Source organism: Rhynchophorus ferrugineus, unplaced genomic scaffold (genome assembly GCF_030347505.1).
Source record: "Rhynchophorus ferrugineus isolate W39M unplaced genomic scaffold, kcgeb_rfMv2 rfM6, whole genome shotgun sequence".
NCBI lineage: Eukaryota > Metazoa > Arthropoda > Insecta > Coleoptera > Curculionidae > Rhynchophorus > Rhynchophorus ferrugineus.
This window is the reverse complement of record NW_027472585.1, coordinates 37,466,684-37,485,929: the sequence shown is the minus strand read 5'-3', so window position 1 is coordinate 37,485,929 and position 19,246 is coordinate 37,466,684. Positions and strand designations below refer to the sequence as shown.

Genomic DNA, 19,246 nt, shown 5'->3' with positions numbered 1-19,246 from the left:
TATTGGCACTGGGCTGCTGTAATTTTTTGGTTATTGTCTCCAATAGTAAGAACCGCAGTACCATCAACAATTTTTTTCATCGTAATATCATTGATTGTATATCACATGTGTAAAGCAAGCAAACAGTTGATCCAATACACTTCCTTGTGGTACACCTGTTTTAACTTCTTTAATTATATATTGTGCTTTCTCTTGTTTGTTTTAAACATTCTGTAGTTTATCTGATATTTTAATAGTTCAGTTTATTTTCTACATCTAAAAATATAGTTGAACATATTTTTTTATCTGCATAGGTTTTTTTAAATGAGATCTGTTAATTTATTGTTAAATGATCAATTGTTGAATGTTTGTTAATAAACCCAAATTAGTGTGGGTATTAGATTTTTTTCTCGCTATAATTTGTTTCCTTATTTTCAATAGAAATCAAGAAGTAATTTTGCAATATAACAATGCTAATAGTAGTTCAGTTATTGTATTCAGGTAGTGGATAATTATGCCCTAAAAATCTCTGAACTGTTATCTTGATACGTAGCACTATTTTGGTATTTTAATTAGCTAATTAAAGGTCCAATATAAACGTACTCCTCCTGGAGTTATGAGAAATAATAATTGAAAGTGAGGACAGTGATCAATAAGTTACCATTTTATACCTTCCTGATGTTGTTTTTGGATGTTTGCGGTATTTGGTAAGGTATTGTTCAAAGCAAAAATTGTTTCAAATTGTTAAATAAGGAGTCTACAATGAAGTGTACAACAATGCAGAATCACTAGCAACAAATAAAAACAAAATTTTTATCACAATCAATAATATCATTTACATAAAGTAATGTGAAGAAAATACATATTTTATAGTCGAAATGGACATATGGAGAAAACATTCATACATTTTATACGTGAATTAGTGAGTGAATTTAGTCGTCAATTTTTAGTAAATATCAACACATATATCATATCCCAGTTCAACATTGATTAGTATGACCTTTTTCCTCTTTGTAAAAATAAAAAATAATCTTGAAGAGTCGAGAACTCAAAAACTTAAGGAGTTCTAAAACTAGCTTGGGTATCGGAAGAAGCTCTAGAATAATTTCGTACCGGATAATTTTTGAAAAGTAAAAATTACCCGAACAAACTTCGTCCTATAAATATAAGTTATTACAAATAAATGTAATTATGTTGTATCTATGAAGATTTTAGGAACTGTATATTATATATTAATCATTATGTCACTAAAATAACAGGTGTACACTGTTATAAATCTAATTTTCTAAGAACTTCTATGAATATTGTCTAGAAGATGATCGATAGAAGTCATTGATCCCATTTATTAATTTTTAGAATTCCCTTTAATCTAATTACTCTAAAATGTGTCTGGTTTTTGTCTGTATAAAAAGCCCGATAAAAAGATAATATATTTTTTGCCTATTATTTTCTATTATTCTAAACTAGTTTTATATGTTTTCGATTTTAGTTAAGAGTCTTCCAACGAACAAAAACAGTTTGTATTTTTGGCATAAAGGTGAGGCAAACTATGAGTCGTAAATATTTTTATCACCTTATCTCTATGCAGTATATAAATTATTTATCGGAATTATGTTCAATAGTTAAGTCATAAATTGTATTTAGGAAAATTAATTTTATCTTCATATTTTAACAAGCGATTACATGACATATTTAGATGGATAATAGTTACTTGTGATTTGGGTTAGTCATTTTGATGTCATATGTAGAAATAAAAGTTGAAAGTCAAGAGGAAATGACATAACGATTTTATTATTTAATACTTGTTGATGTTTCTAAAATATTAGCTGTGTAAAAAAATAATCAATGTTTTCTTATTATCTCTGTTCTCTCAAATGGATTATATTTCCTTCTTTAACATCTCAATACCACTTGTGAAATTATTTATCTTTTCTTTTGCCTCAAAATATTAAAAAAGATGACGATCGTTTTGATTCCGAAGTGAAGTGATGGATCCATGTTTCATCCATTATTATATATCGACGCAAGAATTCCAGTTTGTTACGTTTAAACAAATCCAAACACTGCTCAGAATCATCAAAAGGTTCTTGTTTTTTTGGTCAGTGACAGTGACCCACTTCGAACAGAGCTTCCTCGTAATAAAATGCTTATGCAATATAAAACCAACACGATCTTTTGATAACTTTATGATGTTAGCTAATTCATGCAACTTCACTTTTGATCTTCTGGATTTCTTTAATGTTTTCTGGTGTTACCATCTTATTTGCATGTTTACTGTATTCAGCATTATCGGTGTCCATATTTGAAGTCAGCAAACCAACGTTTTGTTGTTGTTTCTGATGAAGCAGAGTCCTTATAACACTTTTCAAGTAATTGCATCGCTTGAACAGATTTTTTTCCCATCAAGAAGCAGTATAAAATTAAAACACGAAATTGTTTTTGATCTATTGTTTTGAAAATTACAAAAGTAGTGTCACTCTCAGCACAATAACTCACAAACTTATTAGTAAGATATCATGGAATTTTAACTGCTTTCTTTTGAAGGTTAGAAAAAGAATTGAAAAAGTCGCAAATGCAATAAAACTAGCGCCATCTATGGGTAAGGAGGTTAGGGTCAGCCAAATTAATGTGGTGATTTACTGATCCCATCGCTATACTCGTTTTCAGAAAATATTCGAAATAAATAACTATCCGAAAATACTTGAAAATACTTCTATATGGTTTGATGAAAAAATATTGTCCTATTGAGAAGAGAAATAGAAGAGAGAATGTTTGAGTTCATTTATGAATTTTTTTATATTTTTGTGTTATCTTGATGGAAAGTAGCGTCGAATTTTTAGTTGTATTATATATATACTAGCTCCGCGATTGTATTTATGCGGTAGAAAATACTACTATACTAAAAACATCATAGAAAGTCATTTTCAGACCTTTGATAAAAGTGTTTTTTGCAATTTGGAACCTAGGGGGTTTCCAAGATATTTATGTGGTGTGATAAAAGTGTTTATAATTGCGAAGAAAACAATCATAACATTATATTATGATTGATTCAATAACAAAAGACCGGGTTCGTTGGCGCAGTGGTTAAGGCGACAGTGTGGTCCTCTTACTGTTGCAATAGTCGCGGTTTTGAATCCGGATAGGATTTTATGTTTTTGATTGTAATTATAAATTTCTTTATAGGTAACAGTGGAAAATCCGATAAGGAATAACTATCTCAGTCACGCCAGTAACCAGGCTGTGTAAGACCAGATGTCTTCTGGGATGGTCTCTAAGTTGGTCATTAGCCATTCGGTAGGTCTAATGCCGAGGGCCATCGTTCGAAGCCCGCGTTAAACTGTAGGTCTAGTGCAGATAAATCCTTATTAGTAAAAAGGAGACCTTAAAATATTTTTAAATTATTTAAAAAAAATCGAATTAATCGAATTTTATTCTATAACTCTCTACGTACGTATTCCTAGTTAAGAGTAATTAAATTCACTGTTGATTAAAATAGCTAATTACTCCGCAATCCGTTGAATCGTCCCGGTTGCTCTTTTTCTACACCATTCGAAAACAATTTCGCATCTAATATGTACGGTTTTATCGGCACTAAGACTCAAAATCTTAATAAATTGGTTATTCCTAAAACGGAAGATTAATGATGTTTGCATCTCTCGCTACAGATCTACGACTCTCAGAAATAAATCTTAGTTTTATTGGAATTTGGACGAACGGATGGAGGACGAATAACCCGAGATACCCGCGTTCATTAATCAGACAGAAGGATATTTGTTGGAAATGATAACGTCCCTCATTGAGATTTGAAACAAATATATCGGATATTCGGACTAGAAATAAAAATAAGCACTCATTTCAAGTATAGTGACAGATTACGGTATAATCTCGAGTGATTTTTGAATTTAACATGTTTAAGTTATTTAATATTAGGTATATAAATATAACAAATGGGCTAAAAAATCCCGGGTCTAACACATAGATGGCACTAGTTTTATTGCATTCGTCGCTTTTTCAGTTAATACTAACCTTAAAAAGAGACCTGTTAAAATTTCATGATATTCTACTCTAAGGTTTTTGAGTTATTATGCTAAGAGTGCCACTACTTTTGTTATTTACAAAATAGTGTACTATAGCAAAATACAGATACTATAGCAATAGGAACAATTTAGCGATATAGTTATGATAAATTTTTATAACCGAAAAATTATTAAAAAATTTAAAAATCCTGGAATACTTAAATTGCAACGCCATCTATCGGGCTCGCTTGTGAGTTTTTCGTAACTTTAAAGCTCTATATAGGAACACTGGTCATTGATAGTAAGCTACAACTGGTCCCCATTTATTATTGAAATCGATCCACTGCTACGAAGAAGCATCTTGAGAAGTGAAATACTGTTTATTAAATCATGAACCGGAAGGATTAGAGTCTTGTGAATGCGGCAGGTCATTTAATAACAATAACAATTGTCCTCATCATTAAGACTACCGACTGGATGAGTGACCAACTTTAGAAATCATCCCAGAAGACTCCGGTCTTACCCAGTCTGGTTATTGGCGTAACTGGGATCATTTTCCTTGTCGGATTTTACACTCTTGCCTAGGACAATCACAAATTTTAAACAATCACCAACATTAATTTACGACCATGTCCCAGCAGGATTTGAACCTGCGGCTATCGCAACAGTAATAGGAACGTTCTATCGCCTTTACTACTGCGCCACCGAACCGGCACGAGAGTTTCTTATACGCTGTCAGGCTTGTGGTAAGGAAGACTGATTGAACGAATGATTGTGACTAATCGATTTGACTCTTGTCATATTTTTTTTATAACTTCTTCATTCTCATTTTATTCTAGTTAAAAAATGACGGAATGTTGTATGATTAGTGCGAACACGTAAACGAATGTCAAACTCGCCCAGTAGTCAGACGTATGCAAAATTCATGAAAATAATAGTGATAAGAGGTTATAACTCTAATCTGTAAACTATTGTGGCTGTATAATTAACTGTAGTTTTTAGATGTACTATAATTTTAAAATAAATTATATTTGATAACATTTTTGTTCAAGTATTTTATTTAGATTAGAATCTTGTTGTAAGCCAAAGCCAAACACACAAATTTCGTCACAAATTTCGATGACGCATATGTAAATAAACTTTGAATAGACTGTACATAATATTCTATGTGTAGTATGTCACTGATTTCCAGTTGACATTCATTCTGTCAATCTGTCAATTGTGGAATATGTCAAAGTTCTAAATCTGATTAATTTAAAAATTGACCTTCGGTTTTTATTTTTTTCTGGTATTTTAGTTCTTGAGCCGTTCTTGAATTATAAATGGTGTAACTAAACCAACTTTGCTTTACTAAAAATTAATAATAAAAATGATTATATAAACAAAATATTAACAAGAACGATCATAAATAACATGTCATTTAACAGCTGTACCAACAATGTAAGCCACTCGGGAGAAATAATTTATTAGAATTGTTTTTGATCGATAAACTTTGTTTAAACAAAAAACAATTTATTTTCGAGAACGTTGTTTATCTTTACGGTTTTGCGAAAACAATTCGTTTGGTGGTTAGCGACAAACGAGAACGAACGTTCGTTACTCACCTATTTGACTTGATTTTTGGACATTTGCAGTTCAGATCAGCCATAGGTACGAGCATTTGCATCGTGCCTTTTCGGATTCGCGAATCTCTCGCTTTTTTGTAGATGATCTCCACGTTGATCATAAAGCGAGCCCAGCCCTTCGTGTATTCGTCGTCGCTGTTCTCGATTTGGGACAGCACCTTTGCCATTATTGCTGAAAAAAAAAAGAAATAATTACATATTAGAGAGTACAGGCACTTGAGCTTTGATAAGTAATTGATATCAAGCTAATAAGGTAACACTTCGTTGGTAAACAGTAATTTTGACTCTAGATACATTAAGGGTACCTAATTATTACAGTTTTTACTTTGGAATAATCAGAATTGAAATAATGGCGTGGCCTTTTGTGACCTTAAGAGGAATTGTGGCCTGGAAATTTGCAAAAATCTGATTTTTTTCATATTTTTAAACTTTAATCCTTTAGGAACATGGTCTTAAGAGGATTTTTCAAAATTTAAATTCTTTTCGTAGAAATGGCGGTTTTAGTTACGCGGCATCTAGAAATAAAACTTCAAACGCGTCTTTCCTGAAACTGTTTTTTCGAGACCATTAACATAACACATTGTCTGAAAAGTCCGGCGCCTAACACATAGATGATATAGTTTACTTTTGTTATTTTCAAAAAAGTGGATCAAAAACAATTTTTGTGTTTTAATTTTCCACTGCCTCTTGATGCAAAAAAATACCGTTCAAGAAAAGCAATGGCTTGAATAGTGTTATAAGGACTCCGCTCCATCAGAAATAACAACAAAACATTGGTTTGTTAACTTCAAATCTGGTCGTAGAGACACCGATGATGCAGAACGCAATGAACGTCCAAATGGTAACACCAGAAAACATAAAAAAAATCCACAAAATCTTTTTGAATGATCGAAAAGTGAAGTTGCGTGAGTTAGCTAATATCGTAAAGATATTAAAAGAACATGTTGGTTTTATATTGCATGAGCATTTGACTATGAGAAAGCTCTGTTCAAAGTGGGTGTCGCGTTTGCTCACTGTTGACCAAAAAAAAGAACGTGTTGATGATTCTGAGCAGTGTTGCAGTGTGGCTGTTTAAACATAAAAACAGAAATATTTGCGTCGATATGTGACAATGGATGAAACATGATCCAAGTCCAAGTGGACAGTAACTGGTGACAGGCCTATTATGAGGCAAAAGATAAATCATTCTATAAAAGTGGTATTGAAAAAATAGACCGGCGCTGGAATGATCGTGTGGCTCTTGGTAGAGATTGGGTTGATGAATAAAGATCATTATATATTTTGAACAAAAAAAAAAACGCGTTTTCTATGTAACGCCCGGGACTTTTCAGACCAAGTTCCAAGTTCTATAGAATTTAATTGAAATTGGGTGTGATCCTTCTCTATACAGTATTTTATCGCATCAAAGTAAAACTATAACAATATTTGGATTTTGAAAATTTTAAACATTTAAACTTTTTATTTTAATACAATTGCAATAAAATAATTCAAAGTGTAAGACCGCTAGAGTCGATAATCGCCATTATGTAGATAAAATATTGGCAGTTTACGGAAGAACGTGTTAAATGTGTAAAGAGTACGATTGTTGTTTTTGATTAATATTAATATTCTTCATGACTTCACTTCGCTACATTGTCAAAAAAACTATGACCGATTCGACATTATAATTCCACTGGTTGAAGGCTCAGCTCAAACCAATAATAGGAAACATTGTAAAACTTGGAGTGTTGATATCATATGTGTTGACTAAACTACTATGGGAGTCACTATTGATATTTCGCGAATAGGAAAAAACAAATAGTTAAGCTGCGTATATATTTTTATTGGTTTTCAGAGTACTCCCCACGATAATCGACATACTTTTGTATACGCTTAAACCAATTTTCAAAGCATTTATTCCATTCCGAATGAGGTATCTTCAAAACATGATTTTTGAACGCTACAATAACTTCTTCGGGCGATGGAAATCGTTGACCACGTAGTTTATTCTTCGCGGATGGGAACAAAAGGAAGTCATTGGATGCCAAGTCAGGGCTGTACAGCGGATGATCTATTAATCGAATGTTTTGAGTGCATAAATAGTCTCTTGTTTGAGCCGATGTGTGAGAGCTCGCATTGTCATAATGAAGAACAATCGGGCGTCTCTTGTTTGTTTTCCTTATTTCACCGAAGACTTCTGGCAAACAAATGGTTGTGTACTAATCAGAATTTACTGTTCTACGATCCTCTAGAGGCAATGTTGCAATATGACCAGTTTTCCCGAAGAAAAGGGTCCCCATTTTCTTTGAAGTGCTTCGTGCGAGAACAACTTTTGTTGGATTTGGTTCATCTTGGAACACCCATACAGTCGACTGCTGCTTACTTTCGGCCTCATGCGAATATATTCATGATTCGTCACCTGCCACAAGTCCGTCGAAGCACTGCGATTGAATTTCTTAAGTATTTCTTTGCACCAATCGACACGAGCCTTTTTTTGAGCGATTGTCAAATTGTGTGAGATCCAACGCGAACATAACTTTCGCACAGCTATGTGTTCATGCAAAATCGCATATATGCTAGTGGAACTAATGATTAGGGATGCCTCAATCTCACAATAGGTAATATGACGATCTTGCTTAATCATTTCGCACACAGCATCGATGTTTTCTAGCACAATAGCCGATTTTGGATGACTTTCAGGAAACTTGTCGGACAGCGAATGATGACCACGATACATGGTGGTTTTTGATGGAGCTTCATCGCCAAAAGTCAAATTAAGTTGATTGATGCACTCTTGTTGTGATAATCCACGTCGAAAATCGTAAAAAAACATTGCATGAACATGTTTACGATTCAGTTCCATTTTTTTGCCGAGACGAAACTTTCAACTAAATAAATAAAATAAATATATAATATATAGCGTCCGTACGACACAATGTTCTGAGTACGTATATCGTCAAAAATGTTAAACTTTACGATGGAACCGTCAGATGGACTCACATGACAACAGTGTTGCCAATTCCCGAAATATAAATAGTGACCCTCGTATTTTGATTTGTCATCCGCTTTATATGAGGACGTTTTTTATTTTTAAACGACTTCAAAGAAGAATGAGGTTCTATATTCGACTGCACATTTTTTAAATATATGTTCACCGATTTCCCAATCAATTATGGACCGATTTTCAAACTGATTTTTTTATTCGAAAAAGTACTTCCGAGGTGGTCCCATTGGAACCAAGAATCGAGGGAAACCGAGGGATACCTTCAAAATTCAAAGGCACATTCCAAGTGATCACATATATTTTTTTTCTAAATTAATCAGATATTTGCGTATAATGTCATTGCTGAATTGATGTGAGGGAATACCGGAGGTCGTTCGGTGAAAAAGCCGTTCAGTTACCATAGTAATCAGGTGGTAGTAGTTAAAATAATAGTGTAAATAGATAAATACGTTTAGGGAGGTATTAAGCTAAATTGTGTGTATATAGTAGAATAGAAAATACGTGTAGTAGATAGGTCAAATAAGGTTTTTGTTTATTTTTATTTAGTTATTACAATTATTATTATGTACATATTTTATTTTAAAACTGTTTTTTTTGTGCTAAAAACCAAAGTATGATAATTTTGTACTTTTTAGTGAGTTCCTTATTTAGTTTTTGAAGTCTGTTTAATTTTCTTGTTAAAAATATTTTATCAGAGATATTTTAGGGTACGTATACTCTACGCTGTTACTATATTTAGTGCAGCTGCAACACGCTAAAATATTTACAATAAAAGTCGCAGGACTTAGTGTTTAATAGTGCCTATCTCTCTAACGCATTTTACTGCCAAGAGGGGTCCAAGAGGAGACGTAATTTGTTTTTTGACCGAGTATTTAAAGTGTTCGGTATATTCGATGAGAGTAATAATTAGTTAAGATTTGAAGTGTATCAAAATAATATGTTGCAGACATTTGTCAACCGGACGACTTTTCTTGGCTCGTTCGGTTACATTTTCGAACATATCATCAGACATCATTGTATCTCTTTTTATGACCAGAATAGAATAAAAACAAATTTATTATTATCTAATTATTACATTGTTACTAGTCGTCTTCGACTAACCTACACAAGATTAGATGGTTTGATTCGTTTGAATCTGTGTGTTCCTCTGGTTGTATCCAAAAGTTGCATTACTTCAATATACTTATGAGAATAGAGTTTTCCTCATGCCCCTTGCAATTCTTTTGATTTATTGACTGATTGTGGTATCTGAAGGTCTCGATGTACGTAGTCTCGTCGTCAGTCCCGTAGTATTTGGGTGCGCCCACAATATTACCCAGAACTTTGTTCTGAAAAACCCATAACTGAACTCCGTATGTCCATATAGGTTTCAGTATTTGCTTATATAATAGCGATTTATTATGTAGTGATAATTATGATTTTCTTCCAATTAGCCAATACATTTTTCTATATTTCAATTCCAGTTCTTTTGTTTTCTTCCTTATATGTTCCTTCCAGCGAAGTTTTGCATCAAGATTCATTCCGAGATATTTAGCATTGTTGCTATATGGAATGATAGGAATGATTTAATGTTATTGGTGCTTCGGCTGATTGTAGGTCAACTGAACATGCACAGATTTACTTTGGTTAATTTTTATTTTCCAAGCTTGGGTCAAATTATTTATATTGTCACTTGCCTGTTGTAATTTTCGTGTGGCTTCTTCACTATTGTCTTCGACAGCTACAATCGCAGAATCATCAGCAAATGTAGCAATCGTAATATTCTCCATTTATGGTATATCACAAGTGTAAAGTAGAAAAAGCATTGCCCCAGTACACTTCCTTGTGGTAGACCTAAAGCTTCTTTTATCGTAGAGTGAGGTTCTTCTTGTTTAGCTCTAAACATTCTGGTTGTAATCTACGATTTTAGTAGTTTGGCGTGTTGTTTTGGTGACATTTTCTGTAGTTTATGAATAAGGAATTCATGCCAAACCTTATCGAAAGCTTGTAATACATCTAAGAATATAATTGAGCATACTTCTTTACTTTCGCAGGCTTTTTCAATAACATTTGTTATTCTGTTAACCTGATAATTGTTGAATGCTTGTCAGTAAGTCCAAACTTGTATGTTGGTATTAGGTTTTCTATCTAATAGAATAAAATGAGAACGAAAATATTGCCTGATATGGAAACACATTTACAAATTGCGATGGGCAATACAATAGACATCTTGTTGACGTGAGTTTACTGTTATTTTGAATTGACTATATAATCAAATATGTTCGCAATTTGTCGCAAATTATTGATTGGACTTCGTGAAATAATTAACGAGCTCGCCGATCATCCACGAACTATCATCGCACATGCGAAGAGCGAAATTATACGGTGACAGATCGAGACAACGGGCGGTACGTTTTCGCGATCCGTTTCCGTCGCGAAAAAGAAGCAAGAAAACGGCCCCGCCGAGAAGCTTATTACGCGGCGGGACGAATTATTCGCGATTTGTCACGGTCGGACCCTACCCAGGCGCTCATACACCTAATTTGAATTTATGCGTTTATCACTGACGCCATAACTTTATAGGAGTGAGGGTATTTACTTTAAAAAACTTTTTATCTCCCTCGTAATTTGTTACCGGTACGGTTTTACGAGAGAGGTAATAAAGCGGCACTTAGGGAGGTGGAGGAGGCCAGCGCCCGAAAAAAATGAAATACACGACGCCGAGTTTCGCAATAAAAGTGTGGACGGCGGAAATTTTATAACGAAGCACCGCGAGGTGTGAAATATTAAGACAACGGAACTCGAAGCCGCGACCATAAAGCAGAGTTTGTCGTTCGGATTTCGGTTCGACAAGTCGAATATTTTATGAAGTTATGTTTGACTCAGTTTTTCTGTTAACATATGTCTAATAGGAATAACGAAAACAATAACAAAACAAATAAAAATCCGTCAAAAGAATAATTCACTTTAGTAATCGAGGATATCTTGGTCTATACATATACATATATTACTGTATTAAATCTAGTACACTTATTAGAATTTATTAATGAATCTTAATACACAGTTTTAAAATATTTTTAACAAAAAAATTTAACCGACTTCAAAAAAATGAATAAGGAACTCACTAAAAATAAAAAATAATCAAATTTAGATTTTTAACACAATTTTTTTAAAAATAAAATACGTACATAATTATCGTAATAACTAAATAAACATAATCAAAAACTTTTTTCCCGTTTGTTGGTATTTAATTTTTTTGTATATGTCACAAAATTATATTATTATTTTTGTATTGTTTGGGCTCGGCACCGACTAAAAAATGATATTTTATTTTTCTCTTTTTAGCGTTAAACATTTATTCAATTAATTACACAGTTATTTTATTTAATATTACAATGGATAGGCCATGTAAAGGTGAAGCCCGTATGAGGAAAAGTAGGAATAAAGAAACAATGATAATAAGGAGCGTTTCAGGCCCCGGGGTCTGCTACTTTGCCTAGATGATTGGCAAATGTTCTAACTAAACAATAATTTTGTAGTGGGTTCATAGTGTGCAGTCCACTCAGATGACTGTCGATTGTACTTTGGAGTGAAATGATGGAGCCATGTTTCATCTATTGTCACATGTCGAGGCAAAAAATCGGGTTTATTACGCTTGATCATCTTCAAATATTCGGGAATAATATGATGTACACGTTCAGTTGATATCTTTAGTGTCTGCTATTCATTCAACTTCAATTTGCAATCATTCAAAATCATTTTGTGTTTTTTTTTCGTCGGTAACAAACTATTTTGGGTGTCCACTGCGTTCATCGTCTTCGGTGCTCATTTCACTACATTTAAACTTAGCATACCAATGGTTGATTTTCCTGGGGCAGCGTCCGAAAACTCGGCATCAAGGAAAGTTTTTATTTCAACTGTATTTTTTCCCTTCAAAAAGCAATATTTTATCAACACGCGAAATTCCTTTTTATCTAGTTTATAACAACATATGGATTCCATTCTAATAGCGCCATCCATGTCTCAAGCCGGGGACTTCAATTGACCTAATACATCAACAATTGTCAAATGGCTAGACTGAAAATACTCTTTCTTTATATGAACACGAGAACGTTCTACTGAGAGCTAAATATAAAATGTAGGTTATAAAATAGAGTATATAGGTATAATAAAATAAAGGTTATGGCCTTTTGATAAAATAATGACAATACTATTTCGTATATAAGTGAATAAAAATAGTACTAATACTTCCTTCTAAAAACTTCTTGACTTCATGGTTCCAAGACGTCCCCTATTTTATTATATATTTACATAAATTTTAACTAGAACTGATGCAAGACTATGAATTGTTCACAGTTAAATATTATTTCACATGTCAATCTGACAGTCAATAATTATTTTGGTTAATACATTTAGCTATATAATCATATGGTATAATAAAGTATACAGACATATATAAATATGGATAGTTTTTAAAACTTCTCATTGACGACATTTTCGAAACTGACTTTGTTGAAATTTAACTAATTAACAATATATATGGTTTTAACACTTACCGTAATCCCTTTTGCAGTACTTGTTTAGATTTAGCCTTTTTGTGGCGGCCTTGCATTTTCCACAGTGGTCTGAAATAAAAAGTGAAGATTCAAATTTAAAAATAGCAACTATATTAAAAAAAAACACAAAATATAACAATAATTAATTATGTTAAAAAAATTTGAAATTATTATTTCAAAACCTATTAAAACAGTAGTGCCTGTAATATATAATAATGTTTAATGAATATTAATTTTTAAAGCGTTCTCAATGTCTTATTGATGTGAAAAAAATAAGTAAAGTTAACAACTAAACATAGGGAATTGCTTCGCCATAATGTCCTCATCTTTTTAATTTGTCATCAATTGACTTTTTTATCCGCATGTCAGAAATAAATTACGTGGCCAATGTTTTTTGGAACCTGAAATAGCTATTTATGAGTTCAAAGATTCAAAAAAAATACAAATAAAATGTTTTGGAGACATCTCAAGCAGTGTGGAAAATGAAGAAAACTTCAAATAACAATAATACTATTTTCATTAACAAATTACCGCCTTTTCTACAATGTCTAAAATTATCGGTTATGGCTTCAACAATATAAAGTAGCGATTATGATGTTATGACAAAGAATAACCAAATAAGAATCAAAAAGTTCAAGGAGAATGAGATGTAAGACTATTGAAAGTTTGTCTCCAGATGACATGGGGCGGGGAAGTTGCAAAAAGTGGAAAAATGACTACTACACGAATTATAAACTAAACATCAATTTCGAGTAACTTCAACATTGCATTTTAATTGATTGCAAGGCAACAAAAAAGTAATTTTTGTGGAGTATTGCGGTTGACGAAGGAAAGCAACAGTTCTATGTGCAAAAAGTCATGGGTTAGTGCAGGACACACTTTTGGTACTGGAACAGCCCCCCCTCCTTTAATTCCAGATTGATCACCCTACGACTACCACATGTTTGGACCACTGAAAGAAGCCCCCGGAGGTCAAAGATTGAACACCGACGACGAGGTAGAGTTCGTGCGCACATGGCTGTGTCAAACGTGTCAGAGTATTTTTCTCGATCATATTTGAACCACCCTCGTATATATCTTCGGGTATTGTGTGGCCCCTTGTATCGAGAATTATTCAGTTCACGCACCGTATGGAACTTTTAATAAAATCTCATCTTTCCCGACTACTCGGAACGGGCCCCCATCTCCCCCATCCAAACAAATGCACCAGTTAATTATATTAAAGATGTTTGCCGTTGCTCGTGGCGAATCTCCGAACGGATTCCGGGCGGGGTGGAGGCAACCATCCGCGACGTCCCCCCCGACGTCTACTAATTTCAATAAGTTTTCCAATCCCGACGCCGGCACCGCCGACCGTATTTTTTAGCGGCGTCGGATTTTCCCGTCGATTGAACACCGCCGGATTGTTTAAGGCTGCGGCTCCACGTCCATTTTCAATTTTCTCTTATGGTCCTATTGGGAGGTCGGGTTTCAGCTACTTGCTTTCGGTAACGACGGTTTGGTTGGGTTTTATCATTCCGGCTGCCGGGGCGTTTCTCGGATTTATAGTTAACGTAACTCGTGGAGGTATGTTTATTCCGTTGGGGTAAGAACAGACAGATTTTTTTTATTGAGGATCACGATAAACTATTATTATGATATAATGGTGAAGGAATTGCAAAAAATTTTAATACATGGTTTGATACTTAAATAAGATGGAAAATTTGGTCAATTTGTATATCAAGCGTATCAAGCAATTTGTATATTGTATACCAATAATTCCAACTTTGTAGCTCTATGGTGAGGTGGGTAAAATGGATTTTTCACTAATGTGATCGCAGGTTCGAATTCTACAATTCCACCCCAAGTTCGTAATTAAGGGTGAAAAATAAAAGCTGAATCGAACAATAAAAGAGTGTGGGAAAAAGTTGAATAAAACTCCACTAATACTAATAAAATTTGAATTTTTACTATTTAAAATATCAAAAATGTAAAAAAAATGTATCGGTTTTATGAACAATTATAATTTGACGAAAATTTATTTGTTTGATTGACTCTCTTTAATATGATACGTTAGAAGAATATATAGAAAAGGTTCACACCATATTTGAAATTGAGTAGTTGAGAGGAAATAAAATTTATGACATTCCAAATACTGGTAGAGTTGCTAAATAAACGATTGTAATGTAATATAATGTAAAATTCCATTTTTTATTATAGTTTTACTTTGATAAAACAATGATTAGCAATTTTCAGGTAAATCGGTCCAGTGTAACTTGAGATATCATGTTAAACAATTTAGAGAAAAACGCGTTTAATGTTTCTTTTTTAGATGCCACGTCACTAAAACATCTATTAGTCCGAAGATAATATAATATTCTAACAATCATCTAAGGGGTGTATTCCTAAAGGTATAAGATATGAAAATATGAAAACATTGTTTTTTTATTTCTAAACTATAATACCCCCTTAATTAGATGACAAAATGGCGAATGCAATAAGTATTATATATTGGGTTGGGAGAAAAATAGGAAAAGTAATTTACTCAGGCACATTTCAAACTCTAATTAATGATGTATGACTGGTTTTTGTTACTTTTATGATAAAATTATAATTTATATATATATATATATATATATATATATATATATATTAAAAATATGTTTTATTTTATTTTGTCATAGTATTCAAAATATTTCTTTATATTATTAGAACTATTAAATGACAATAATTTGTATAAGATAAAAATTGTTTATTTAACCACCTACTGGTAGAAAATCGGGTAATTAGAAGATAAAGAAACTAGTTTATTTGATAGTAGTATTAATTTTTCTTATATTTTTTGCATCAATTATTCATTTCAGAAAATTGTTTGGATATTATTTGTATTGTTAGCATTTTTTCAATGTCTACTGAAGCTTCTTTTCATATGAACATTATAAAAATTTGTTTGTATAATATTAGAAAGTTTTTTAAATGCTTTTGATATTACAAATTATTAAGTTTTGATGATCAGCCAGCTTTTATAGAGAGTTAAGCTTTCTAACTAGGCATTTATATTAATTATCTTATCTAGTCAATTATATGTTTATATTTATCTATAATGTGTATCTAGTTAGAATGGGGATATGTGTTATAATATTGAACGAATACAATTTTATTAATATAAGGGACAGGAGGAGGAAGAGCACTTTTAATTACATTCCTTAGTTCCTAAGTTCTAAAGGGATATTTTGACCCATTAGAGACATAGTACGAAGCATTGACAATGGCTCGCAACATTTTGGAACTGTTGAAAAATGACTACATTCTGCTTGCATCAGTACCTCCGATTCGAATTCCCTGTGACCAAATAGGTTTTTAGACTATTTTATACTATTAGTAAAATATTTTAATAGGTATTTTTCGACCAACCGATGAGCCAATACATTTGATGTGGTTTAAGTCCAAGTTGTTTTAGTTTAGCAAGTGTGTGCTTCTTACAAGTTGGATGTCGGACTAGATGCATGTTAAAATAGCATCCTCTGCCTGGGAAAGTTGACAATTATTGATATATACCCATAGAAATGTTCTGATATGTAGAGTAAAAGTTACATGGGTAGATACACCGTGTTTCCAACCACACTTCTTCTTCACCTTCACCGTGTTATTTATATATGTATATATATTGCCTTGTGGAGCTTCTGCATATACTGAATGTAATTCACTGTATTTATCGTTGTTTGTTTTATAATAAATTGTATATCTGTGAGATACATTTTTAGTAAACGAAAGTGCCGGCTAATTGGTCTATTGGTCTAATTTAACCGGCAACATTGTATGCCACGCTTTGTCACAGGCCTCATATATAAGAAAATATTAATTAGTGTTTACAATTCATTATCAATTGTTAATTTGAGCTATGGAAACTTTTGAAATAAAAACGTTTCTCAAATTATTAAAAACTCCATCTTCCATAACTGAAAATATTTGTATCAAAACTCCATCTTCCATAGCTAAAAATATTGTACAGCCCGAAAATTGTTTGAACCAAAACCTAACCATAATGAGACCGGAACGTTCCCCTAGTCTGTCGTCCAAACTGAATTTTTTCCATCTTTTCTCCGCTTCCTTCCGCGCGGAAAAGAATTTTCGCCGAGATATAACATAAATTGGACCGTCTAATTTACCGGGGATTCGGAATAAAGTTACGACTTTATGAATGGAACGAAGAAAAGGAATAAAAACGTCCCGTCAGTAAGTAAAAACCATTTGTTTAAGCCGAATCTATTTAGAGAATTTCGGGATAACGTTTTTTAATGGAATGGGGACAGAGTTGGAGACGATATAAACAAGACGGACTTCATCCATTCGCGAGTTTTTCGTTTACTTTTAAAATAGCTTAATATTAAATATAAGAGATTCCGTTAAGTGAATGTAGTTCGCTTGTTATAAAATATATTATGACAATGGCTATTTGGATTAGACATAGAAATAGAAGACCTTCGAAAATATAAAGCTCCTTTAGTGATGCAGCTGCGTGATCATATTTCAATTGAAGAGGTAATTTCATCAGCGATATATATTGGAAAAAATGTGAAGTAGAACTGTTAAATTCGATAGTTTTGATATAATAGTATTTCATTTAGTATTATTGAGTTATTAAGTGTTTATAGAGGGGATGGACAAAATAATATGAACACCTGATAAATATATATCATTTTTTTATTAATAAGTTATTGAGTCTTCATTCGCTTTTAAAATAAAGTTATTAGCTTATAAAGTTAAAACGGTTAGCCGAAGTTATTCCCAGAATAGATTCCTAGAGTTTCAATAGTGTCTATCGGAATTTTGTTCGATTCTTGCACCAAAACATTCGCTAATGATCAATGGTATTGGCTTGGCGATTGTGCTGGTTAAACAATGATATTCCAGCATTATCCCTCAGCATTATTAAATTTCAGCATGATTATCCTGTGATATGGTAGTGTTTGGACTCAATACGCTAGTCATTCGCTGTAATCGGCTATGTAATGTGAATGTACCACGATATTGACGCTCAAATCATAACAGAACCTATCCCATGCTTGAGTACCCTATTAGGATGCCCTGTACATAAATCTGGCCATTTATAGGAAACAGTGTAAAAAATGATTCATTGGACCATATCGTTTTCTTCCAACTATACCATATTCTTCAGGTTATCATCATTTCAACACTTCGGTTGTTTTTCAATCTCAATAGCTTCTCCAATGATTCTTTTTCATTAAGAGATTAGTGAGACGTTGTTTTTAAATTTTTTTAATTGACTGCATTGCGATGTTCGTCTTTTTGTAAGCTGTTTGTTTGTCCTATCTAGATATTTTTGCAGTCGTGGAAGAGAATTGGCATTCTTCCTGGGCTTTCCAGATCTACCTTGGATTTTTGAGGTTGGTAAGACTGTGCTAATCTTTTTGTCGTGGTATATATATATATACATATATATATATATATATATATATATATATATATATATATATATATATATATATATATATATTGTTCTTCTCTTCCTCTTGTTTTCTCGGATATGCTCCTTAGACTATTTTATTTATTTTCCTGTGTATACATATTGGAGTAAAGTTTCTTTATTGTTCCTATTTCTTTTCGTTGATTTTGCGAGTCCGTCAACCTTTCCGATTGTCTGATTAACGTCTTGACTACTCCCAGTAGTTGTTGAGCCGGTTCGTACGACTGGGCATTTAAATAATGGCGCGTACGGGTTGGTTTCAACACAGTAAGCTATAAGCCTTTCTTATAGCTCACATATGTGGACGATGCTTTCGTTATACGGACGCATGGATGCTTTACAATGATTCTACGAGCATTTACATAAAATGCGTTCGAATATCAGATTCATAACGGAGATTGAAAAGGAAAACAAGCCATTTTCAAATCTACTGGATTAGAATGGATATATTTAGTATATCGAAAACCACATTTTACGTGTTGGATACGAACTATACTGTGCTTGTATATACTTGAATGGTGCCACGTGTGACATGTATAAAAATATACGTCGTAGAAATAGGAATTTTTACCAAAGTTTATTTTTGACGTATAATTATTTTTTTTAATTTAGTATTTAAAGTGAGGTATAAATTCATAGTT

General features: G+C 32.7%; 1 protein-coding gene across 2 annotated transcripts in view; it reads right to left on the bottom strand.

The window, feature by feature from the left end:
- NetA (Netrin-A) overlaps positions 1 to 19,246 on the bottom strand; it is a 473,673-nt gene that overhangs the window by 4,864 nt on the left and 449,563 nt on the right. For both annotated transcript variants that reach the window (XM_076408822.1, XM_076408821.1), the window contains exons 5-6: positions 13,139 to 13,207; positions 5,600 to 5,792 (exon numbers count right to left, since the gene is read on the bottom strand). In XM_076408822.1, coding sequence (XP_076264937.1) covers positions 5,636 to 5,792; positions 13,139 to 13,207 — 226 coding nt within the window. In that variant the 3' untranslated portion in view covers positions 5,600 to 5,635. The remainder of the gene's footprint in view (positions 1 to 5,599; positions 5,793 to 13,138; positions 13,208 to 19,246) is intronic.